This window comes from Rhamphochromis sp. 'chilingali', assembly GCF_963969265.1.
Source record: "Rhamphochromis sp. 'chilingali' genome assembly, chromosome: 3".
Classification (NCBI taxonomy): Eukaryota; Metazoa; Chordata; class Actinopteri; order Cichliformes; family Cichlidae; genus Rhamphochromis; species Rhamphochromis sp. 'chilingali'.
The window spans coordinates 30,323,678-30,350,084 of record NC_137931.1 but is presented as its reverse complement, the minus strand read 5'-3'; the positions used below and the strand labels follow the sequence as shown (position 1 = coordinate 30,350,084).

At 38.2% G+C, this 26,407-nt stretch overlaps 1 protein-coding gene across 1 annotated transcript in view; it reads right to left on the bottom strand.

The window, feature by feature from the left end:
• The window catches only part of nlgn1 (neuroligin 1), a 307,922-nt gene that overhangs the window by 179,553 nt on the left and 101,962 nt on the right, over window positions 1-26,407 (bottom strand). Inside the window, exon 3 of the mRNA XM_080877174.1 lies at window positions 3,078-3,137. Coding sequence (XP_080733300.1) covers window positions 3,078-3,137 — 60 coding nt within the window. The remainder of the gene's footprint in view (window positions 1-3,077; window positions 3,138-26,407) is intronic.

Genomic DNA, 26,407 nt, shown 5'->3' with positions numbered 1-26,407 from the left:
CCAAACTTGGCAACATTTCCTGTTGCCAAGTGCACTTTGGACACAATCATGGTCAAACATAGTTTCCGTTATGGACTATCCATGATCGGCACTGAACTCTAGAAACAGAACTACTCTTGGGGTTACATTATCATTATCCATGTGAGCACTGAAGTACCTAGTAGACAAGAGTGCCTTCGGAGGGATGCTTGCAGCACCCCACCCAAGATTTTCAAGAAGGCCAGGTGTTCTAAGCTAGTCTCAGCATCTAAGCACTATCAATAGTGACAACCCGCTTCCCTGACCTGAAGCCAAAGGAAAATTACCATCTTGTATGAATTTAAATCCACAGAACTAAAGAAGGGGAGCACAGTGGTAAGCACTGATGCTTCATAGCAAGAAGGTCCTGAGTTCGATTCCACCATCTGGACCATTCACCTCTTTCATTGTGGAGTCTGCAAGTTCTCCCTGTGTACTCCGGCTTCCTCCTACAGTCGTTGATACTGTTATGATCTTTTCTTTTACTCCAAGATTGTCTACATGGTATTAGCAACATCTCTGGGCCCCTAACACTCTAATCTATACTGTATCCCTGGAGGTTAATCTTTCACAGGTAATAACATGTAATACTTAGAGCCTCCATAAGTAGATGCCACAGTTTGAAACAGCTTCACTTCCACATTCTGACTCTTAACTATTCCAGCAATATTTGATGTTGAAACGGAAGCTTCTAACAAGTTCTCTGGGCTTTCCTGTTTACATCTCTATTCCCAGCACAAAAAGGATTACAAATAGCAGCTTTAGAGAATATAAAGAGATTATAAAATGCAAGATACTGGATGGGAGGGGTTGTGAAGGGATGTCCTCAATGAGTTGGCAGATAAAAGGCAACACTATGTCAAAGGTCAAAGCCTCTAGAGCTACGTGGAAAGTAAAATGGGGAGGGAGAGTTCAGACTGATTGGAGTTGCCCTGAAAGAGAGTGAGGGTCTGCGTGTCCATGCAGGCATTCTGAAACATATTTCCCTGTAAATTAAACTGGATTACTTGTCTTCTCCACATCCTTTATCGAGATAACACTTGAAGCTAGCATGGAATTCATTGAATAGATCTGTGTGAGCTTTGTGACTTTCTATAATCTTACTGACGTGTGTGTGTATGCGTGTGTGTTTGAACTCCCATAAAAACTGCATGATGATGCAGATCAAAAGGATCTGGATGGTTGTGAGTTTTACTTGGATGTAATTGCTGTTTACTCCATCACATTATACAGTAGAGGTGCTTTATTAAGACTTTCTGCCTGTCATTAGAATTGCACTGCAGCAGTCTCAAGGGGATATGACACTATCTCTGGGTTTTATCAAAGACATTTTATTTGTAATATGACTTTTCAAAGATCTCTTATTTTATGGCAATTGAGCAAAGGTTCTTCTTTCTTCTACTGATGAGATTAATGGGTTTCAAGTGGAATGCCATAGCATCATAACACCACTCATTTCAATACAAAGAAGAGTCATTGCAGTTTTCAAAAGACATTCGCCGGAACCCTGAAGTGTTTTTTTTTTTTTAAACAATACAACACGCCTTGCATTAAAGGATTAAATGGCTTTAAATGATTAGCAGTACATGGGGACAAAATAATTTATTTTTATTGCATTTGAGTTTAGAAAATTCATGGCAATAAGAGCAGAACAGGTAACAATGTTGCTTATTTTCAAACACATGGTGAGTTTGACAGAACCAGGCATATTTATGGGTTAACTAGCATGTCTTGATTACTATATATGGTTATAGAGTCTTCTCTTTATAATTTTCTGTACTAGCACATTGTGGCAGGAAACTGTGGGTTAGCATCCTTGATCTTGTCCCTATGCAGACACAGATTTTATATATAATGTATATAACTAGCCCATATAGTTATTTATATTACAATGAGTGACCTAAAGTGCAGCAGATTGGAATCTGTTTAACCCTGTAAAGATATACTATTTACAGAAAAAAATGTATAAAGTAAATCTTACGTCAGGGTCCACTTTTCCAGAGCTTTAAATTAAAACATGTAGCTACATGTCAGTCTTTAATTACCAGGATCAATAATTACCTACCAAAGTCAATATTAATGGAAATTAAATATATTAATGATAATATATTACATACATTCTAACTACAAGTTTGTCTGCTTTGAAAACTGATCAGCTAAGCCACAATAATTACTTCACCTTGTCTTACCTTTTGCTGAGTTGGTTCACAGGAGATTTAATTCCACCAGTGAGGTATTTGCCCCTGAGAAGCAGCTTTGTCTCACAGAGATGTTTGCTAAATTTTAATTGCAATCTGCGGTGTGAGCATTCACTGCAATCAAAGAAGCAACATGATTGCTCCACTGAAATTACCAAGTGACAGAAGTGTTTATGTACAGTGAGGACATCGGTGAAAACCTTAAACATAATGCTATGTCATGTGGGTTCCTTGCAAATGCTGAATAAGTGTATTTATTCAAGTTTTACATATTAATAGGTAGTAAGTTGGTCCAGCATTGCACCCCACAAGTCTTTGCAGCAACTAGGGCTGAGAAAGATATTAACATGTCTTCTAGTATTTTTATCATATTTACAAAGGTTATTTTGATGCCAAAAACATAAATAGATCTGTTAATGTAGAAAAAAGCCAGTTAGCCAACGGTTAAACTTTTGAACATGATCATATTTTAGAAACGAGGCAAATCAAAACAAAAAACATGCAAAAATGTGTTAAGAGCTGACTGAAGGGTTAATAGTTATTCTATCTGCTGGTGGGATGCAACATAGAAAAGTAAAGAAAAGGAAACAGCAAATCCAAGCAGGTAATCTACATATGTTACAGTTTTAATATCAAAGAATGGTGGAAGACATGTAAATTTTAGACATCAAGCTGAAGAGGACAAAACACATCCAGCCCAAAAAGAGAGTTTACGAGTAAAGAGCAAAAAGAAAATGTCCATCAATTTCAAAAAAAGGACAAGAAATGTAAGAAAATCAAAGAAGATAAAAATTGTAGGAGAAAGGGTAAGTTTGATTTCCCTTGTCATGCAAATCAGTTTGGCATTGGGGGAAAAAATACCTTCGTCGTCCGTGCGGTCACTATCACCTAAATCATCACTGTGTTTCTTTGTAAGGGGACCTATAGGACCAAGAAGGAGAAGATGGAGGAAAACAGGGTGATCAAGAACACAAACAGTCTTCAAAAGATGCTCTCAAAAGAAAGAAAGTTTTTTCAATCATTACTGATTTTATAGCCCCCTTTTTTCTTTTCTTTTCTTTTTTTCTTTTTAGAAAAATCCTCACATTGACAAGCAGACTGGGCAAACATTACCACAATGTCCACTTTGTTTAATGTTGGAATTTACTCTGCTTGAGTTCATTTAAGAAGTTAAAGACCAAAAAAAGAGGGACTTTAAAAAAAGAGGCAAAAAATGTTAGTTTTCTGTTGAAAATGAAGACTGAACTAAAGATAAACGTCTCAAGATCATAAACTTTAAAACATTGCATAAAGTAGCATAAATTACACACATCAGATATTGTGGTAACAACTGAATTGATCAGAATAGAAGAGAAAAACAAACAAAGACTGTAAAAGAAGCAGAGTTTCTTTTTAAGAGCAGAGCACTCTAGAGAATCATGTGACAACTTCCCCAAATGCATTTTAAAAGTGATTTGATGTCACAACACACACAAACATCTGTCCATACATATCCCTGTTTAGAATATCAACTATCCCAATATTTTAAAGGCAGTGAGAGAAAGAAAGGAGACCCCCCCAAAAAATATATATTTTTTGAGTGATTATTGGGTTATTCTTTATCCATTTATTTTCATGCTTTTGCCAAGGCATGCTATAAATCATAAAGCATGAATAAGCACACATAGTAATTTTCATAATACAATTTAGAATAATCAGTTTTATTTAAAGGAAACAAACTGAGCAATAACACAATAATGACTTTGCTCTGGCATAATAATATTGAGATTAATTATGTATGTTTGTTTAATCAATACAAGAAAAAAAGTAAAGTATGAAAGCATCTGACACTTTGAGCAGATACAATAAGGGTACTGAATTAAACTTCTTTTTTCTTTTTTTTTCAGTAGATTCTTTAAATACTCTTTAAACATTTTTTTTGTTCAACCTGAGTGTTTGTGTAGTGTTTAAGTTTATCAGGCAATTGTCTGTCAAGGGAAGTGGTTAGATGCTTCTCCATAAAAACAACAGTTTGTCATTTTAATATCAGTATTGTTTACATACACAGAGAAAAAAACGCATGCTAGCTTAAAGTATTTACACACCTACAAACAAACAAACACACAAATACAAACGTAGAGAGGAAAGAATATACATATATCTTCCAAACAAGATCAGAAACATGCAGTCTTAACAAAAAATAACAGAAGCTGTCAAGGTGCATGACACATAGAATAGCATCAGTAGCATACTGGTCCTCCCCCAACCCACCACACACACACACACACACACACACACACACACACACACACACACACACACACACACACACACACATAGTTGCGCACACATGCAATGGCATCGACAACATGTGAGCCCGTTGTGCCTCAAAGTGCCATCAGTCGATGAGGAAATCACCACTTTAGTCCTTTAATCTATCTTAATTGACCACAGCAGCAAATAGCCGGCACTTTTATGCAAATATACTTCAATTCCATTTTTAAAAACTGATCTAGCAGTTTATTCTATTTATAAGGTCAACGCTAATAAATGGCTCATATTAAACTAGAAATATCACTAAATGAGTTGTTGTTAATGTTTATGAAATAGATCATAATGGCAGATGACTGACTTAAATGGTTAAGATGGTTCTAGCCAGTAACTCATATCCAAGAGTAATAATTCCTCCATCATAATATCTTGGTTTATTTTAAGCTCACTGATTTCTTTCCAATGACTTTAAAAAGGAGGCTGGCTTACTGCATATCAGTGTGTCCTGCAGCAGTCTCCCAGCTCTCTTTTGTGAATATGACAAGCAATTTGATAAGGGAGAGCTGACTCGTGCTTTCAATGTGCTGAATAAGCACCGAGACACCAAGTCGCTTCTTAGGAAATGGGAAATGTCTAAGAAAGAGAAAGCAGCCACTGTCTAGGGATGTGTCACCTGTTTATAGAGTATGCCGCATAGAGAGATCACTGACAAAACAATACATAAAGGTTGTGAGAAATCTGTGGTAACCTTTCAGCATACACGACGCTGAGTGATATATGTCTTCATGCTAATACCTGAATATACAGCAAGCCTACAGTTACTTTTCAAACTGTTGCATCTACAATTTAAATGCATGTTCAGACAGACAAGTACACAATTAATTTTTATATATAGATAGATATAAAATTAGCAAAACAAAGTGGTGTGTTTATATGTTTTTGACTGAAAAATATCCAAACTACAAGAGGACATTTAAATTTAAAATGCTGTTTTATCTGTGTTATTTATATTTATAGGATGTAGAAGCCTAACTTCCAGATCTAGTCTAGTCTTAAGTCGCCATGAACCAAAGCAACTATCCATTTTAGAATGTTAAAATACTTCAACTGGCACAGTACACTGAATATACTACATATGTCTCAACACCATCAACATGAAATGAGTATCATCGAAAGACAATAAGTAAATAAATAAAAACATTAAAAAGCTGTGAGCAACTGGAAAACCTATGAGAATTTAAAAAAAGAAAAGACAAAAACAATGCGACTGCTCTCTGAATTGCACATGTGCTGCTTTTATAGGAGCACCTTTTCTGACTTAGGGTTAGTTGGGATCAGAGCAAGACAGCTGCATGACATGTCATATCACACACACACACACATGTGGAGAGAGAGAAAACGAGAGAGACATCATTCAACAATCATGTGCCAATACTGAACGTCGCTGTGACAAGAATGTCCTGACACCGACCTGTCCTCACCTGCTATTTTGAACCAGTGTATGCGTGCTTTCATATGTGTGTGGGTAACTGAAGCAGAGATACTGGTGAAGTCTCAGCTGGCATCAGCTCTGATCAGTGATTAGGAACGTGACACTTCAAACATTTTTCAGATAACCTTTGTTTTAATCCCTACCATAGATAATAACCAACCAAATATACTGTACTTCTATTGCAACCCATGAAGTCATTTATAATCCATTTTAACACCAATAAAAAGAAAGGAATGTAGACATCTAGAAAAATGTGCCTGTATATTTTCACCCTGGTATTTATATATATATTAAAAAAGTAAATAAAACTCACTACAGCTAGGATTATCCCCACTGTAGACGCAACACAGGTGTATTTGTCCTTATGTGCGTAGTCTACTAGACTACAAGGGCTCACAGTTGGTGCCCTTTTAGTCTGCTGTGTGGGTGCTGACAGGTCTGTGGAGTCGCAGCAAATTGGAATTCACGCATACATCCACGAGTCTCTTTCACCCTCTGATAACAAAATTTGCATCACCTTTGTGTAAGCAGACTTTTGCATCTTGTATATGGCAAAGGAAAGTATAACACTGGCCTAACGTGTGATTAGGCACATGTGTCTTTTGGAGCAGTGCAGCAAAACCGTAGTTAAAAGAGTTAATGACACAAACCAGTATCCTACCAGTTGGTTGAACCTGCCAATTACTGGCAATATAAGATAGATAACAACTGATGGTGATTCAATGGGATAACAGCTTTCAAAATAGGTTATCTTTTTCTACATTGTGTGACTACTTCTTATCACTTCACCTTTACTTCTGCATGCTAACAAATTGCTGTTCTCTTATATCTGCACTATACCCCCCTTTGTTTTTCAAACAAAAGCACAGATTGGTAGACTAACAGGCTGACCTGTAAATGTGAAAGAGGTGTAATTCAGAGGGAAAGAGCTTAATTGCTTCAAACAGGACCTCAGTAAACACACTGAAAGAAGTTTGAAGATAGAAGTTGAAATTTAGAAATTTGGTACTAGTTCTGCAGAGAAAACCGGGCAAAGATTAAAAATGCTCTATGAATTATTTGAAATATGCAATCAGTTACCATTTAATTAGGTAAATTAGTGCAGACTGTTATCCAACCCAGCAGCTCACTATAATACCTTTACAATGAAGTTCGTCTGACTTTGTTTAGGACTTGGAAGTCTTGTGTCTTATGGCCTCAGCATGTTTTAAATTATTATATTCACAGATATGTGCAGTTAACTTGGTCAGTGGGTCGTTAAAAATTAGCACTTATCAAGTTAAAGCTAGAGAAATACCCAAGGTCCCCCTGTTATATTCTTATGGTTCCTGTAATTCTTTTAAGTATGAAAGGGACACTGAGTTTCCTTTTCATACCTAAAAGGACCCCGTACAGCACATTTCATTTTTCTTTTTCCTCTTCATCATTCAGTGGAGCAAAATATTACACTTTGATTTTCAGTCTCTCAGTCTACATCGTCTGCCTTTCTCTGACGTTTGTGGTGTCTTTTTCTCTGTGTCCATCGTTTTCCCTTCTATCCTCATATCTCCCTGCTTCCACCAACAGCATTGATTGGAGACTGATGAAGAGGAGTTTCACGCTCTCTGACACTGCAACAATCCATGACTCAAAAAGCCAGCTGGGAAGCAAGAATGATAGATACACACACACACACACACACACACACACACACACACACACACACACACACACACACACACACACACACACACACACACACACACACACACTAAACCCTCAGGCTTTCCCCTCTTCTGGATGAGGTAATTATTGTGAGGAGAGTCCATGCATCGATTGCACATTCTGCACAAGAGCTATCCACACATACATATATTGCTCTCTGTATGCATCAGTCAAGGCCTCTACTGGCATAGAAACACACTAGCATAATCAATCACCGATGCACATTAAAAAGGGGATCTAACAGAGCTCGCTGCTCAATGAGCCAAATAGGTAATCTACAACTGACCTTGGATAAAATCCCCACAGGCTGTAAACTATAAATACAGAATCCATCCCCAAGGTAGAACTGGGACTTTAATGCACTTCAACAAACTCTCTGATGAGGAGAATCACTCAGGAAGCATGAAAATAAGCAGAATGTGTGAAACCTCAGAGAGGTGTGTTACAGATATGTTAGAACTGTGTCATACAATGAGTCTGATGTCCAAAAATATCTTTTTTGGTTTCTACTTGTTTCTTCTCAAGAGATCATATTAAATCCTGCAGTCCTTTTTTGTGTGAACTGAAGTTATTTATTTATTTATTTTCATCATTGGATTATTGTAGTCTTGTGTGTAAAATGATGTGTTATGGAAATATAGACATACAGAACTTTAAAATAAAATTTAAGACATTTGAGAGGTTTCTAGACTTTTCTCCATGACCTACCATCAGTATTCAGTTCTTTTTAAAGTAATTGTGTTAAGGATGTAGAGTTGTCACAATACTTCACTTTCAAACTTGATACTGTTAGGATGCCTGGGTCGTTGACCCAGGGTTTTTGAGTTTACGATATTATTTATAATTTCTAGTTTTTGGTTTCTTTGAGTTCCGTCTTATGGCTTATGTCTCTGTCTTCTTTAGTTGCTCTGTCTCCCCTATCACCTGCATCCCCTTGTCTAGTTCGCGTCTCTATGTATCCTTAGTTCCTATATCCCCGTGTTCAGTCAGTGTTTGTGTCTGCCCTGGTCCCACGTCTCTGTTCCCTCTGTAGTGCCTGCATGTGAGTCTATGTTATGTGTTTCCTGTTTTACTTTGAAGGTCTCTGTCTTAGTGTGTTCAGTTTACGCTTCCTTTTGTCTCGTCAGTTCTGATTTGCCCCAGCTGTATTTCCCTCCTGTTATTCATTCCCTGATTACTCCCTCTGTGTATTTAAGCCCTGTGTTTCTTAGTGTCTGTGTCGCGATCTACCGTTTTCCTAGCTGTGTGTTCTGTCATTTCTCCAGGTTAAGTTTGTTTTGAGTTTTTTTAGTTTTGTTATATTTTGAGTATTAAATTAAAGCCTTTTTTGAGTTCACGTCTGTCTCCGGAGTCTGCACCTTGGGTCCTATTCCTGCCTGCACACAGCCACACCTAACAGATACAGCTACACATAATTTGATACATATTATATATTTGAGTAGGTAAGATAGGCTGTCATGTCAAGTTGTTGGTAAAAAATTTTCAGGGTCAATCTGGGGCTTTGGAAGAATCGCCTTTTAGATCAAATTCATGTTATCCCGCTATATTGAAACTGTCTATTAACTTGTCTGTGAAGGTTCTCAGTCATCCAGGTGATTGTAATCTAAGGAGCTTGGAAACAAAAGCGTCTGGACTTCTTTGATTTGCTTGAAGACGTTTCACCTCTCATCCGAGAAGCTTCTTCAGTTCTAGGATCAAATGGTGGAGAGTCCCAGATTTAAGCCCTGTGGGAGTATCCTCCCACGAGGGACAATGGACCCTCTAATGATCCTCTACATAATCACACAAGCCGAGGTGTTAAAATGGTTGTAGGTCACAATCAGCCAAGGTTTCGGGTGAGCTCATTGTAAAACCTGGCCCCACTCTGAGGTTAGATGGCCCAGGATGTGAGTGGGCATTAAGGCATCTGGGAAGCGATCTCAAAACGGGATTATAGATGGCAGACAGTTGGTGCCACCGCCTCTGTTCAAAATGGTCGCTCACAGTGGACATAGATGGCTTCTTTCACTCCTCTTTCAAACCATCTATCTTCTCTGTCCAAAATGTGACATCCTCAAAAGAGTGACCTTTGTCCTTTAGATGCAGATGGACTACCGAGTCTTGTCCCGTGGAGGTGGCTCTTCTATGTTGTGCCATGCGTTTATGAAGTGGCTGTTTGGTCTCTCCAATGTAGAGGTCTGGGCATTCCTCACTACACTGTACAGCATACACCACATTATTAAGTTTGTGTTTAGAAGTTTTGTCTTTGGGATGAACCAGTTTCTGTCTGAGTGTGCTGCTGCTGAAGTAAACTGGGATGTTGTGAGTGACCATCTTTGAACAGAGTCAGGGGTTTACGACACCAACTGTCTGCCATCCATAATCCAGTTTTAAGATCCCTTCCCCTTCCCTTAACGCCCACTCACATGCTGGGCCATCTGACCTCAGGAAATCACATGATAGGATGGGGCTAGGTTTCACAATGAGCTCACCCGAAACCCTGGCTGATTGTGACCTACACCCGTTTTAACACCTTGGCTCATGTGATTAGGTAGAGGATCATTAGGGGGTCCATTGTCCCTTGTGGGGGGATACTCCCACAGAGCTTAAGTCTGGGACTCTCCACCATTTGACCTTAGAACTCAAGAAGTTTCTCAAATTAGAGGTGAAACGTCTGCAAGCAACTTAAAGAAGTCCAGACGCTTTTCTTTCCAAGCTCCATAGACTGTCTATTAACATCACAGAAGTACAGGATCATGATAACCATAACCGCTAGCTGCTAACTTAATGATAACAGAATACTGATGCGGGTAATTACTAACGTTTCAGCACCTAATGTTAACATGCACAGTGCAATAGCTGGGTTAATATTTATAACTGGTTAATATTGCAGTGTTGTTGAAATATTAACACTGTTATAATGATTGTTGCATTCCAACAATCAGTCACCATTGGTATCTTTGAACCAAAGACGAAAGACTTCCTATTCCTCAGTCAAATATTTTAATGATAACCAATAAAAACTGGCGCTTATCTTACATTCTGTTATCCTTTTCTCAATGTACATAAGCTTGTTCTATAAAAGTGTCCATACATTTTATGGTTAGATTTGAAGTGTTTGGGCTTTGAAATATATATACTTTACTTATAATGAGAGAAAAAAGAAGCGATCCATCAAAACAGTTGTGCATCAGAGAACAGAATAAAGCTGCCATTTATTCAGATGACTGTGAAACATAATGTGTACGAGCTGTCTGGGAAATGACTGAAATATGTGATGCAAATGGGAAAATGTGTCCAAACACAGAAGATCCTAAGATTATGAAAACCTAAAGGGAAGTCTGTTCATGGGGGAAGATGCATTAATATTCCATATCATCATCAGGAACTATGCCTGAAGCATATGAAGTAAGATTAGGCAGAAGAGACAGACAGGATTGAACATCATTTCATGAGTTTTTCAGTTTTTCCCTCTACCAGCACAAGTGAAAAAAAATGGAACTAATCTTAGACCTATGAAAGATTATGGTAGCAGTAATGTGAATATTAGAAGCAATACCAGTGGCAACAAAATAAAAGAAGTCGATGCATTTTGCAAGAAATGCTGATCACTGAAATGCACAGTTCTGCATTAATGTGTAGGTGGTACAAGCACCAACTTTTCAAACAACATTCTCCATATTGAGGGTAAATGTGAAATTAAGAAAAAAGCATATGCATATGTAATACCTACCACTAACATATGATAACTGGGTAACTACTCAGTACAGTGGAGGGTATCACACTTACTCTATGCTTCATGTAAGATAATCTAGACCAGTGTTTCCCAACCACTGTGCCGCGGCGCATAGGTGTGCCATGGAAAATTATCTAGTTCCACCTGATTAGTACTCTAAGTGATCGGCGTGAGTTACGGGCAGAACAATTAAATTCTCTTTCACTAGAGGGCAGTACAACTACCAGCTCTAATTAAATAGGTTGCCAACTGCCAGTAAAACAGAAGAAGAAATTACATAATAGTCATGCTGTGAGATGACACAACACGTAATAGCAATAGATAAATATCTGAAGAAAAAAAAAGTGGTCAATCTGACCTGGGTCCTGGAGAAAATTCTGACCCAGATGAAGGCCATAGCATGAGTAGTGGTCAGAGGAAAGCAAAAGAGGGTATGCTGAGGACAAACCAAGCCAATTCCACCATGCCAGGTGTGCAGGAAAAAATTATCAATATGCTTTGTGTTACATTTTTGTTTGGTGGTGTGCCGTGTGATTTAAACTATTTGCCATTGCAAAACCGACTAATTGAATTTACAGGGGGTTGCTTTATGGTACCTTAAGGGAAGTGGGTCCACATTTTGTGACTATACACAAATGAGTAATAAAATGCAGACATACCTAGTTTTGGTTGTCAACAGTAGAAAAATATGTCCAACTATTTTTACTTGAAATAAACTTGATCACAGAATTGAATTCAGGCAACATGTTTACCTACTGCAAATGACACAAGAAGGAACATAAGAGAAGAGAACATGAACCGGTGCCAGTGAACATAAAACTTTGAAGTTGTTAAAACAATTTTTCTAAAATAATTAGAGAAAAGAAAATTTGAAAAAAAATTGGAAAGACCAGCAATAAAAATCTGGAAAGATCAACTGAGCTGTAACTAGTTACAAAGTAATGTTCTGGAGAACTAAAAGCTTTCACACCCACTTAAATATCCTTCTCACCTTGACTTGTTTCACACTGCATTTATTTTCTCTTTTTTGTTTTGCTTTCTCCTGTCATTCCTTTTATCTGTTCATATTTCTTCTTCTCCTATCCGTCCCTGCTACTGCTAATTTCTTTGTATTCTTCCACTGTTCTTTCTCCTTCTACTGCTTTCTGATGAAACAAACACCCACACTGTCAATGTCAGCGAGTCAAAGTCTGGGAGGGGAGGACATGAGCGAAGATGTGTGACTAGTATGCAAACGAGCGAGCAAAAAAAAAAAAAAAAGAACAGCAGAGAAGTAAGAAGAAAGAGAAGAACAAAAAATAAATGTCAGGAGCTCTTAGGTTTAATTTGCACATTTTTTGAGGAATTCATCTGCTAACAGCACCTGCATTTGCATAAACATGCGTCAATTATCAAATAAAAACTCATTTTTACCAATTGGAGCTTTTGACTCCTGCAGAAATCTTGCTTATAGAGGTCTTATAGAGAAATATCTGTTAAATGTCCATCAGCATAAGGTGGGACGAAAGCTTTTGGTTATGTTTTAGTCAACAATTAAAGCAGCAGCTCAAACAGAAGTCAGAAGTTTAAAGCAATGGGTTTATTCAAGGGTATTTACACATCTGCTTGTTTTAAAGTAGTCTAAGGAGTTTGGAAAGAAAAGCGTCTGGACTTCTTGAAGTCTTCTTTCTTGAAGATGTTTTACCTTCAGACGCTTTTCTTTCCAAGCTCCTTAGACTTCGATAACCTGGATGACTGATCTTGTTTTAAAGTTGTTTTCCAGAGTTAAAGAGTGCCTTGTCATGGTCCTGGGTCAAGCGACCCAGTATTTGAGTTTCATGTATCTTTTGTATTCATCTGCACCTAGCTTAGTTCACCTAGTTAATTTCTAGATTGCAGTTTAGTTTTGTTCCTTAGTTGTTTATGTCATCTCCCCCTGTACTAAGTCTCCCTGGTTCATGTGTCATGTCTGCGTGGTTATGTTTAGTTCTTGTCATGTCTAATCTCCATGTTTCCCGTTTTACTTTGAAAGTCTGTATTCAATGTCAGTGTATTCAGTTTCACTCCTCCTGTCCTGTCGTTAGGTTCATGTGTGTCAGCTGTGCTCCCATGTGTGGCCACTTCCCCTGATCATCCCTCATGTGTATTTACTCTCTGTGTTTCATGTAGTCTGTGTCGCGTCGTCTGTGTTCCTACCCTCCATGTTGTCACAGCCAGTCTTAGTATTCATAGTTATGGTTTCCTGTGTCTTCTTAGTTTTTCCTAGTTTTACTTTCCCAGTTTAGTCATAGTTTAGTTTGTCACTGTGTTTCTGCCTTGTCTGCACTCCTTGTCACCAGCCACAATAAAGGCTCGCTTTCAGTTAAGTTTACTCCAGTCTACTTTCGTGTGTTCGCACCTGGGTCCACCACACACACCACCGCACGGTCTGCCTCCTCAGATCGTGACTTGCCTCCCCTTTTTTATTTTGTTAACTGAACACAGGAGAGACCTAGTTGTTATGAAGATTATATCTGTAAATATATCATGAAAAGATTAGTTTGGAGTGACAGATTGACATATGTAAAATCATCTCTTGTGTTTCATAGTATAAAGTCACTTCGATTGTAATAAATGTGTAAACCTGGAAATATTGATAAAGAAGAGCTGGGGTACTCAGTAATCAGACTGTTGGGAATTGTCATTATGTCACATATGAACTTAAAAATCTCTGCATGTGGTTAGTCTTCTTCTTACCTATCGCATAAACATTAAGATGGACTACCTCAGGCTTGCCAGGTTTATTTCTGGACACTCAAATAAGTGAAGCATTAAGTTTGAAGTCAGTCTTGCTTAGAGAGAGTCATGATAAAAAGGAGTAGATTTACTGGACCAAGTATGTAGCTGTAAAGCCTCCATAAACAGGCGGAATCACACAGCAGTGTATGTCCACGCCAGCAGGGACAGCACTAGTATTACTGGATTTGTCAGTCTTGACTCAACCCATTACCAAAAATGGTTGGGAGACTGAACCTCAGCCAGCATAGTTGAGTAGTTACTGATGAATCTTACGTATACGATAAAATGTGTCAGAACAGTAGTGATGGGATTTCCGGCTCTTTTTAGAGATCCGGCTCTTTCGGTTCGGCTCACTAAAAAGAGCCGGCTCTTTCGGCTCCGAACCGGCTCTTCAGGTTGTTTTGTTGCTTTAATTAATTTATTATTAACAATAATATAAAATTATGCACAAAAGGAATTACTAACATAAAAACAAGTGGTTTTATTTATATATGTTTATATATAAATATATGCGGTGGCCCCTAGAGACAAAACACGTACAAACTCCAAAACACATTTCTAGCATGAACTGAACTTCCAAAGCCGAGCTACTAGATCACTTAAATTACACAATTGAAAGCATGTGTGTATTGTTTGTGTATTTATACACAGGCACTCATATATATATATATATATATATATATATATATATATATATATATATTCAAATAATTTAAAAAAAAGTTCATTTACCTGTTATTACCACACACCAAATCCGGTCGTTGGTACTTGCTGGCTTGTGTAGCCACAAGATAACAAAGGCTCAACACTGCGCCCAGCATCCTGGAGCACTTCTGTTGTCTTTTGTACGTGTTTTGAGTTTTTATATGCTTCTGAGTTTTTACGTGCTTCGGAGTTTGTACGTGTTTTGGAGTTTTTACGTGTTTTGGAGTTTGTACGTGTTTTTACGTGTTTTGGAGTTTGTATGTGCTTTGTCTCTAGGGGCCACCGTAAATATACTTTTATTTATTCACTCCACATAAAATGTAATAAATAAATCATATAATACAAAAATCAACTATTCACATTTCAACTTTTAACTATTTAAATTTTCAGCTTTTTCCTTTCACAAATTTAAAGTGAAAAGAACACAAAACACTGCAAACCACAACACAATTAAATATAAATTATAATATGAAAACTAAAAGAACATGCATATTCTCTGTCATATGGACCTGCATGAATAAACTTTCTCAATCCTTTATCATCTGCAACTGAAAATAGTTGTGGATGATTACTATACCTTTCTAATGTTGTTGTCCCTGCCTCTCTTTCTCTCTCTCTGGCTCTGTTCCTGTGCTACTGAGTGTAACTACCGCCCCTCCCCCCTCTGCCCAGCGTAAAGCACAAGGCTCGCGTGCAGAGTGAAGCGGAAAAAAAGTGCGAGAGAGAGGCTGAGAGAAAGAAAGAAAAAAAAAACAAAAAAAAACCACGTGACGGCTCGCGATAAGGACCCGGCTCGCGTCGTTCACGTCAAAGAGCCGGCTCTAAGAGCCATTTCGTTCGCGAACGACCCATCACTACAGAACAGCATGTCTGTCATCAAACGAGACAATGTTTTTGTCTTTCTCTGTTTGTCTCTCTCGTTTTGTTAACTGACTCATTTTGACCAACACTGTCAGCTAATAGGCCAGTGGCCAGTGCATTTATCAGTGAGTCAAGCTGTTTTTGAACTGAGCCTTCTCTCCTCATGCAGTGCGACTTGTCAGCTCTGCTCTGTGTTCACCCACTGCTCTGTGAAATATGCCATGACAGGAACTGCAGAGGTTTTAAACCCGAGTATGCAACCCTACTTACACAAGAAAGAAATATGGATTTTGACTTCAGGCTTTGAGGCAAGGCTCGGGAGAAAAGATGTTTGTGTAGAACTGCATAAGAAATGGCTCCGGTGATAGAATGTATCGTAATTCATTGGTGATTTAATGGTCTAAACACATGTATGGCACAGCTTTTATTTTTAGATTACATGACATAAATGACATGCTTCAGTTTATCTTTGGAAAATTCAGCATTATGAGCTTAATGTGTGCTTTAGCTGACCTTTATATCCATGTAAGAGTTTAAAATTTGACATCAATTTCTATGAACTTATTTTTATTTATGTAGATTCCTCCACCGCCACACACCTCCCCAAAAAACAAACAGTTGTTGGCCAACACAGTCACCCACCAAATAGCATGGGAGGTGGGGTACACCAGTATATCACATAGCCTGTCACAACCAATTCAGAATATCTTAACATGCATGTCTGAACCACCAGAGGAAGCTGGAATATCCAGAAAGAACCTGCACATACACAGTGAGAACATACAAACTCCAGGAAAATGTATCTGAACCATGAGGTGACCATGCCAACCGCTGTGGCACTGTTCAGATAATCAGAAATATTATTTTAACCAAAGTGTTTTTTTGATTGGTCAACATAATAATAATAATAATAATAATAATAATGAAAATGGAAAAAATCCAACAGGGGCTGAGAGCTGCATTAAGCCTCTACCTCTTCATAATCACCACCAGACTGAGCTCAGTTTATTATACACCATAAAAGCCAACAATTTTATTTTCTTTAAGGCACCGTTTCAAAGTTGTTTTCTTTTGTAGACAGCGGGCACCAACAATGACATAAAAGATGAAACAGGATGGGATTTGGTAGGAACAAACAGTGCATGTGCCTTGGCCTACCGAGCTACCGAAGCAGCCAGAAGCCGCATTTGCGTGTTAAAAAGCATCTCCCAAAATGTTTGTTTCCTGCTTTGTGCACATGATGTAAAGGAGACCTTAAAAAGGAAGCAACGTGCTTCATGGGAATAAAACCAATTACTATAAAAGCCACGTACATCTAGCTCCATGGGAATGAATCGCAGCTCAGCTTTCTCACTTTTCCTTATCATCTGTCTCTACAGTATAAAACACATGAAAATTGAATTAAAACATTTTAAAAGGGTAGATCTACCGTTATTCTCATTCAAGGTAACAAATAACATGCATTTAAAGTGCCATAAAAACTAAATTCAAGAATTTATAAATAAGGTGTGAACTAGTTTTGTAGGTCAGTGACTGACAATAACAATTTTAGTCCATTAAAGTTTATTGTTTAAATACACAAATCACCTTTGGAGTTGCACTGGGAAGGGCATGTAGAGTAAAACTGCCAAATGAAACATAACGAGCAACCCAAAGTGGCAACCCCTTGTAGAAAGGGAGCAGATGAAAGTACGTAAAGTTGCCTTTTTGGATCACACGTCAACAAAGTACTCCTTCTAGATTAACAGTTAAAGCCCTTAAAAGGCATTATTCTTAATATTCTGTAAAATGTATTGATAGGCCCTTACAAAAAGGACCTGTCACAGGACATGGTATATTTTTTTGCATGCTTGATATGAATAATTTCTCAATAAGGAAGCTTTATGTTTCTGCAGCATAGTGCACAATGCAAAGAGTAGGATGCTATTAATTTGTATAGTATAGGTTGTTTGACCGACATGAACTAAGACACACACAGCCACACATTTTCTCTGCTCGCATCCACTGATGGATACCATCATGTTCAGTTTAGAGAAGTAGCAATATGAAATGTAAATTGCATTTGTTACTCTATCACAAACAGAAACCGAACTGCCACATTCATGAATAATAAATGTCATAAAATGTCACAAACATGGTTGACTTTTAAACGTCTTAAGACAGGTGTGTGCGTGTTTGAGTGTGCATCTTATCCCTGTGTGCGTCTGATTGGAGAATCTCTCCTGGGGTCATATCTGCTATGGACCAGAGGAGGTAAAAACATCAATGAAAACTGATGTTGAGAAGCTCATTAGTCAAAAAAAAGGTTTAACGTTGGCTGTTCAATTATTTACACATCTTGACTGTATAGGGCTGACCCAAGCCAGATTGAATACCAATACAATTAAAACACAACCTGGATTGCCATATTAAGTGATAAGAATCTAGATACCATCAAATGAGACAGGGTGGCAGGCTCTACAATAATTACCTTAAACTGATACCGTTTCACATTAGATCATTTCTTTTATAAAACACATATTTCGTTTTTAAACATTTAGCAACTTTTTTTTTTTTAGCATTTTATAACTTTCTAGATTCATACATGAAAATGTTACATCCTTATTTTATTAACAGTTCTAATACTAGAAACACATTTTTGTTTGAAAACGGAAGCATTTCGTAGTGTTTATAGAATTAGACTATTCTGAACTTTGTCAATGTTGTTCATAATATCTGTCAGAAAATATACAAACAAGAATAAATAAAAACCATAGCAATTACTTTTCATTATTTTTTAACTCAAATGTATCTACAATAACAACACGTATATTTATGACTGTTTATGACTTAATTCTGGAGGCAGGACATTTTAACAGAGCTATCGATCTACACTATTAAAAGCAATTCAAAAACACTATTTATTCCATGGTTATTATTAAGTACTTCACCCACAAACAAATTTTGAATTGTCATGTAAGCTAAACTTAACATGTCCCCACTTACAATCGAAAACAAATTGTCTAAGTCTCATCTTCAAGTGAAGTTTCATTGCTAAAATTAGCTTCTTACAGAAAAGGTCAAGTGTGTCTAATTAGCTCTGTGAGGTTGATGTGACTCTAACTCAGGAACATGACTTCATGGTGCTAATTGCCACTGGCAAATAAAGAGATGCCATATTGACAAGTGGAGAGTTAAGGAGACATGCTGCTATTGGCAGCGCAGTAGCATGTCTTTCTGCAGAGCTCTCTACATTTTCCAATTATTGACTGAGAATATTCTTCATCCCAGAATCTTCCTACTTATACACGATTACCAGCAGTGATCAATCACTGATTATTAAATGAAATGTCCATTAAGGCTGAGGGATATTTCCATACTGGGCAGAGGGCCAGAATGTGATGCACAAGGCAGCAAAGGCATCTACGCAGAGACTGAAGAGAGGCCACGTCAGGCCATGCTCGTGTTTCATATACAACCGCTGATTGTGAAGTTCAGACTCTTTCTTTTTCAAAGAAAGCAACTGCTTGAAGTTTTTGTGACTTGACAAGTGTTGACATGTCTGCTACAGGAACAAAGGAGCGTACACCCAAACACTTATACAAGTAAACAACCGCTGCTCCCGCATACACACACTGTACATTCATATACTGCAGTATGCAATCATCGCATATTCCAGCAAAAAAACAAAACAACCTGTTGTCTCAGTCCCACACAGTGATATCACATTCATATCTTTCATTACTCTACCATGATGTGTGACTCACTTGCTCTGCTTCTAATCCAGTATCCAGTCTGTCCCAATAACTCTGTCATTTACACCTATTTTCCCATAATTAAATTACTCCATGACATATTTAACAAAATGCACACTACCCACCCGTTTGTGGGAAAAGAAAACAAACTAACAAAAAAACAAATAATTGGAAATGTGATTACTGGACTGGAATAAATTTCCACAATTTTCATATACTGGTAAATCACTTAATATGGCCATTAGAAGTAAAAGTATCTTGTAGATGAAGCCACTGTGATCTCACAGATTTGTTAGTGAAAACCCATCTTTAAGCTTTGAGCTGCACATTCCTGCCACGGCCTTTGTGGTGTTTTGAAACCAAAAGGCACATATGACTCATAAACCCATTGGCACGCCACACTCATACGGTAATCATGTGTGTCTATTGGAATTTCAGACCATGATTTACAAAATGTACATCATGTTATATTCAACCAAACCTAAAAGTAGCAATCACAAAATGCATGGGTTTCATAAGAGACTTTTTCCAGAGGCCACAGATCAAGTGACTAGTATGGTCATACGTTTCAGTACAACAAGATGTCTTTTTGGAGCCAGAGGAGGAGCCCCTTGCTAGCCATTAGGAAGAATGCAAGTTAAAGACACATTTGATGCTCTTATGAATTCCTTTAGTGTGCGTCTTTTCACTCCTGCAGAATTTGCGTGTGTATGCACGTGTCAGAAAGCAAAGAGCATGTTCAGAGGGATTTGGGCTGGGACTGCTGTCATCTGAAACAATGACAATTTAAACACTCTCTTCAGTTGAACCATTGTCTTTGCTTTCTCTCATCTCTCGTTAGCGTTTTCTCTTTCCGTTTCTTCATTTCATATCTCCTGGCTGTCTTCGGTGGGTCGGTGTGTTTGTCTTTCCCCACAAGAGGATGTTGTTGATCAAATTCCGTGTCTCAGAGTTTTTAAACTTTGGTTTCCTGACACTGACACCATTCCAAAAAAACTGTTCAAGACAGGTCTGTTGTGCATGTGTCTAATCTTCATCTACAAAGCAGTCCACTGTTTGATCTCTACACTCAAGCACATTGGATTTGAAATATAGCAAAGGCTATGAGTTGTGTAAGTCTTTGAAAGTTACAGTGTTTGAATATGTTAAAATCATTCACTAACTAACTCTCAGGTATATCTAATTATCTTATTTCACGTCAGAATTTGGCTCATCTCAGGTCCTCCAAGGTATGGAGGCCTATCTCCCCCCACCACTTCCCCTGCCAGTGGCGGACTCCCTCAGACATCGGTGCGTAGGTGGTTCTTTGTGTCCGAGGGTGGGCGTCCAGGTACGCACCGGCTCACTCCTTGGTGGCTGCTTGTTGGGGCCTGGAGTCTGGGGCTCGCTGGGGCCACTTCGGGGGTGGGGTGCCCCCGGCCTCTCGGCCTGGGGCTCGGTCACTCTGGCACAGCTGGCTGCCGGCGGAGCTCACGGGCGCGTCACTGCAACCCCCCCTGGCTTCTGCTCCGCGGCTGCTGAGTGACCCCTCATCTGGGACTCTCCTCAGCTCTTTCTGGGATAGTGGCGCGGCTGCCCCTCTTTGGTCTCTTGTGTTCTGAGGGACTCTGGATGTCTGGAGTTTCGATCTCCTCCATACCTGCTTCATGCTCACAGGTGTACACATGGGTGCTCACACACACAAACTACACCCTTTTTGGCTCCTACCTCAAAGCACACTGTGCGCTGTCGATCTTACGTGCTGCACAATAATGTTTAATATTTAGTATTTACTGTTATATTCCCATATATCATCGTGATGTTGTTTATTATGTTACTCTCTTTTTTTTTTCTTCTGCTTGTGCTTTCTTTTTTCTTTCTCAACAGGTGATCTAGGTGATTGATATATGTATTCTTTGTCTGCTTATTTTGTCGGTTTTCGTTTTTTTGCCCTTTATCCACGTCCCTTTTTCCCGCTGTTTTTCTTTCCCTCTTTCTTTTCCCCAGTCAAAAAAAAAGAAAAGAAAAAAATAAAGAATTTGGCTTATTTTAATCCTGATTCCTGTCTTTTTAGGACTGTGAACTTGAAGAAAGTACAAATGGAGGTTCAAATGTGTGTTTGTCTTGAAGTTTGTCATGACAATGTTTATGTGCAAATGTGGATATGTATAGATCCGTGTGCATGCACGCTTGTGTGAAACAAAATTTCAATTACTTTACTTCAGCTTCAGCTTGATCTCTTCTCCACTGGGAGCTTCCCAGCTGACGTCAAAAGGGAGGGGCGCGCCAGAGAGACAGCGGCCCAGAACAGGGCCTCCTCACTGGGGGAGAGACACGTTCAAAGGGTTCGTTTGGCCCCGGCGGTACCAGCAAACACAGCTCATTTGCCACTGAAATTCTATTTTCACATCATTTCAATTTCAAAGAACCTCCTGGCTGCATTAGCATTTGGCTTGGATAAAAGAAAAGTTAGTGGAGGGGTAGAAGGGTAGCAAAAGAAGGAACGGGTGAAAGACGAGCAAACAGAGCAATAAGTCGGTACTTTATGTACCGATACTGCCACAGATTTTTTGCCATTTCTAAAATTAGTTGCAGAACGTTACCCACTGCAATGGGTGCTCGTCCTGTACTGTATGGTGTGTCTGGTGTCCTGTTTGTCTGCCATCATCTTTAATTATGGGTTTTTACAGCACACAATTTTATTGCTGCTGCATTTATCAGATACACCTAATGTGTATGTCAGGGTTTTGCATTTGCAAGTGGTAAGTAATTAAGTATGGACTATAACATTTAATTTATCTATAAGACAAGACAATTAGCAAGTCAAAAAAATTACCTCTCAAACTGGTGAAAAATAACTCACTTGACTTCACTTGAGAAAACTAGCAGGACATACGCAACACCCTGAATGTTAAAATGAGGGTTTTCTATACATTTATTAAGCGTAACACAGGTTCTTGAGTTATCCTGCTGCTCTGCTCTTTCAGCTTCATTTTCTCCCAGCTATCGAGCTCTTCTCTCAATCCAGTCTTCAAAACTGTGATCCAACGTTTTTGGCCATATCATTACCAATCATCATCAGTTCTATCATTCTCCCTTTGAGACCATCATTTATGGAATTTCCTTTTCCCACAGTCACCTGGGTCATCCAGAAAATCTCGTCCAATCATAACCTTGCTCTAGCACCACCGCCACCATCTAGTCTTTGGGATCCTGTTCTCTTTTATACATTCAGGACCACACAATGCAGTGTTGTATGTCATATGCTATGTTTAGAGATTTTACTGCTTTTAAATCAAAAGTTTGAATGAGCTCGGAAAGTTCAAGATGCCCACACTTTAGCAACAGTAGCTACAAAAATATTAATGAAGCACATGAGTAGGTTCAATAAGGAAGTCAAAGGAGCTTGCAAAGAAAAGCGTCTGGACTTCTTTAAGTTGCTTGAAGACGTTTCACCTCTCATCCGAGAAGCTTCTTCAGTTCTAAGGTCAAATGGTGGAATGAGGTGGGGCCAGGTTTTACATTGAGCTCACCCGAAACCCTGGCTGATTGGGACCCACACCCAGTTTCACACCTTGGCTCAGGCGATTAGAGGATCATCAGGGGGTCCTTTTGTCCCTCTGTGGGGGGAAACTCCTACTAGGTTTAAATCTGGGACTCTCCACCATTTGACCTTAGAACTGAAGAAGCTTCTCGGATGAGAGGTGAAACGTCTTCAAGCAACTTAAAGAAGTCCAGATGCTTTTCTTTGCAAGCTCCTTTGACTACGATGACCTGGATGACTGAGAACCTTCACAGACGTTCAATAAGGAACATCTGTAGTCACACATCTCTCTGCTTCCCAGGTGTTTGGTGGCTAATCTATGATTTACATCACTTCCACTTTCCCATGATGTCAAGCTCAATGCTGACATCACTGGTGTAGTCCAATCATCTTTCTGCCTACCTTAATCAGGCCAATCAGCCTCCACTCCACATACTTTAAATCTCACCTGTTATTCTCCCTTTGAGACCATCATATATGGAACCTCTTATTCACACGCTCACCTCTTTCTAGATGTTCAGAAAATCTCTTCCAAACATAAATATACTCTCTCACCACCGCCATCATCTAGATTTTGAGATCCTGTTCCACGTCCTTCCTTTATTCTGATCAACATAATGATGTGTCAAATGCCATATGCTATCCTTATAGATGTTACTGCATTTAAATCTAAATTTTCAATGAGCTCGGAAAAGTTAAAGATGCCAGCACTTTAGGTGCTATTTTCTATGCAATAGAATTGCAATTGCAGTGAAAATCAATCAGTATATGAAAGAATTATGACTGCTGTCCAGCTGAGGAATGTTGATGTGCGGAAAGAGAACACCTTGCAACACTGCTTAGACATATAATTCAAAACATCTGGTATAAGAGGCCAGTGTGGTTTCCCATTCACCTGTGTAGATGATGGCTTAATATGACCTTAAATAATACCCACTCTTAAGCCTTGGGTGAGGAAAAAATAAAGTGAGACACTTATCATACTCATAAAATGAGCCCAAGTGATCAACAGATTCTAGTGTAATGGGTCTCCTCTTTAAAACTTTCTGGAGTGCAAAGGCATTTATGCAATTATATGAAAGGGAATAGAGCCAAAAGCTCTTCACTTTTATGAAGGTGCAATAAGCAAATATTTATTATTCTAGTCAAAATTTACATCGCCAATTGCATATATGTTTGTAGATTACAGACTCATCCAACTCCAAATATGTAGCACATCTTCATCACATTGCATTTTATGATGACGATTTTTATCCAAATCTAAAGCTAGTTTACAATAAAAAAGATATTTAGAAAGTAATATTTTCATATGGTATCTTTCTGATAGCGTGACAAAAATAGCTACAAAGAGATGCCTTACCATACAGCTATATGATGTTATCATACTGTCGGTGAAGGAATTCGTTCACTTCTTGTCATCATCTGTGGTCTGGACGCATCCATATATCTTTTTCTCTCACTACCTTCCCGTCTTCACTTCTTGCTCCCTCTCTTCCTCATTGCACCAGTGAAGCAGATGCCTTTGATGCCATGCTACAAATCACACATTTAGCTTTTCATCAATATTTCATCTATCCATCCTTGGCTCTGCTCTTTCTAGTTCTCTAAATCAGCACCAACTATGGGAGAATTTGGAAGTCATTTGCTTCACGGTGGAATGGATAACCAAGTCAGGCTGGGGTCAAGTTATTTGTCTTGGAGGGTCAGGTTTTAACATAATAGCAAACAAATATTGGAAGTATTTATGTGTGGTTATATTTGCTATTTTGTACGCATTTGTAAAAAACAGTAATTCTCAACTAAAATATCTCTCGTCATATTTTCCTGTGAGATCAATGTTTGCCTTCAAATTAAAAAAAAAAAAAAAATTAAATACATTAAACTCTACCCCACATGAAACCCATTTTATATCCTTGTCATGGGACTTGTTGATGATTTCAAAGCTACTAGCTTGGTTGCTGATGATATTCTAGCCACAAATTAAGATGATTTTACTTTGTGTTATCCACTAGTAGAAGGCAAGAGACATAAAAATTGATTTTTATTTTTCCTAATTTATCTATTTCTACAATAGGCTGCAGTCATCAGTTAGCCAGAAAAGTGGCACTTTTTTGGCAATAAGAAGTGAATCAAAAGTGGCAAATTGTACTCAAAACAGAAGCCCTGACACTGTATGCACTGAAAGATTTATTTTATTTATTTATTTATTTTGTATTTGCACATAATTTTGAACTTGAAAAGAGAACAGCCTTCCATTTCCAAAGCGGATTAATGATGGAAAATAGATATGCCTCGGGAGCCACTGGGAGCTTGATGACAGCCGGCTGGCAGTGGACTGGGAGCAGCCAGTAGCTGTACCTGTATGGTTCCTCTAGAGCCTCTGTCTGCCAATCAAACTGCTGCTTTGTTTAATTTAGAGTTTAAGTTTACTTTTAACTAGTTTATTAATGGCATATAGAAGTTTGGCAGAGCAGAAGTCAGCAAGAGCAGAGTTTACATCATCAAATCAGCTTCAGCTATTCTGTGATTCTGTGATGCTCTATTTTGCCTTATATATTAAGCGGGCAGCTTTGCAAAATCTTATAGAAATAGAAAAGAATAGAAAACACACAGAGACATAAAATAATTAATAAAATAAAATAAATAAATACTGCCAGCACAATATATACTGCTATTAACTGCTGACAAAAAGAAGTTAGACCAAAGGCATTTTTTTCAGAAACATGCTGACATTTTAGAGAAAATAGAGAATTATAGTGTGTGTTTAAAAACAAAATTAAGTGTGTTATCTAACTATATTTTCTAGTTAGTGAATACCATTTCTTTTCTATTTCTCTACTAAAAAGAACAAAAAGTAATTTGTATTTATGTGATTTACCTTCCCCTAACATACCTTGTTGGAGCCAAAAATCGAATCATATTTCCTGATAAGCAGAAGTAGGAGACATTACCAAAGCAATGCAGGAACACACTGGAGGAACATTTTACATCATTTTCTTTCTCACTGATTCTTTTTATTTTTAAAACACCAAGGGTAGGTAGGGAAGAGGGGAAGGGAATAATGAGGCAGACAGAAATGGAGAAGTGGAAGCTGAGAGATAAAACCACTGAGAGGAGGATAGTTTCTTGTTTGACAAAAAAAAAAGTGTTATTTTAAGTTTGGATGCTATTATTATCTCTGCTGTCACAGTTTTCGAAATTGAATGTTGATTTATTGTTCTCAGCTGTTTTAGTTGTTTAGCCAAGCGACTGCTCACCATTTCATCTTTGATATTTACATTGCAGCAGGAGACTGACAGTCAGAATAGGAAACACTCCTCAAAAGGTCTATGTATTAACTTTTGATGACCTGTATGGCATGATTTTGTAAGCATCTGTCTATCTATATATATATATCAGAAATTCATTAGAATAAAGTTTACTTCAATTGCATTTCTAAATATGAAAATC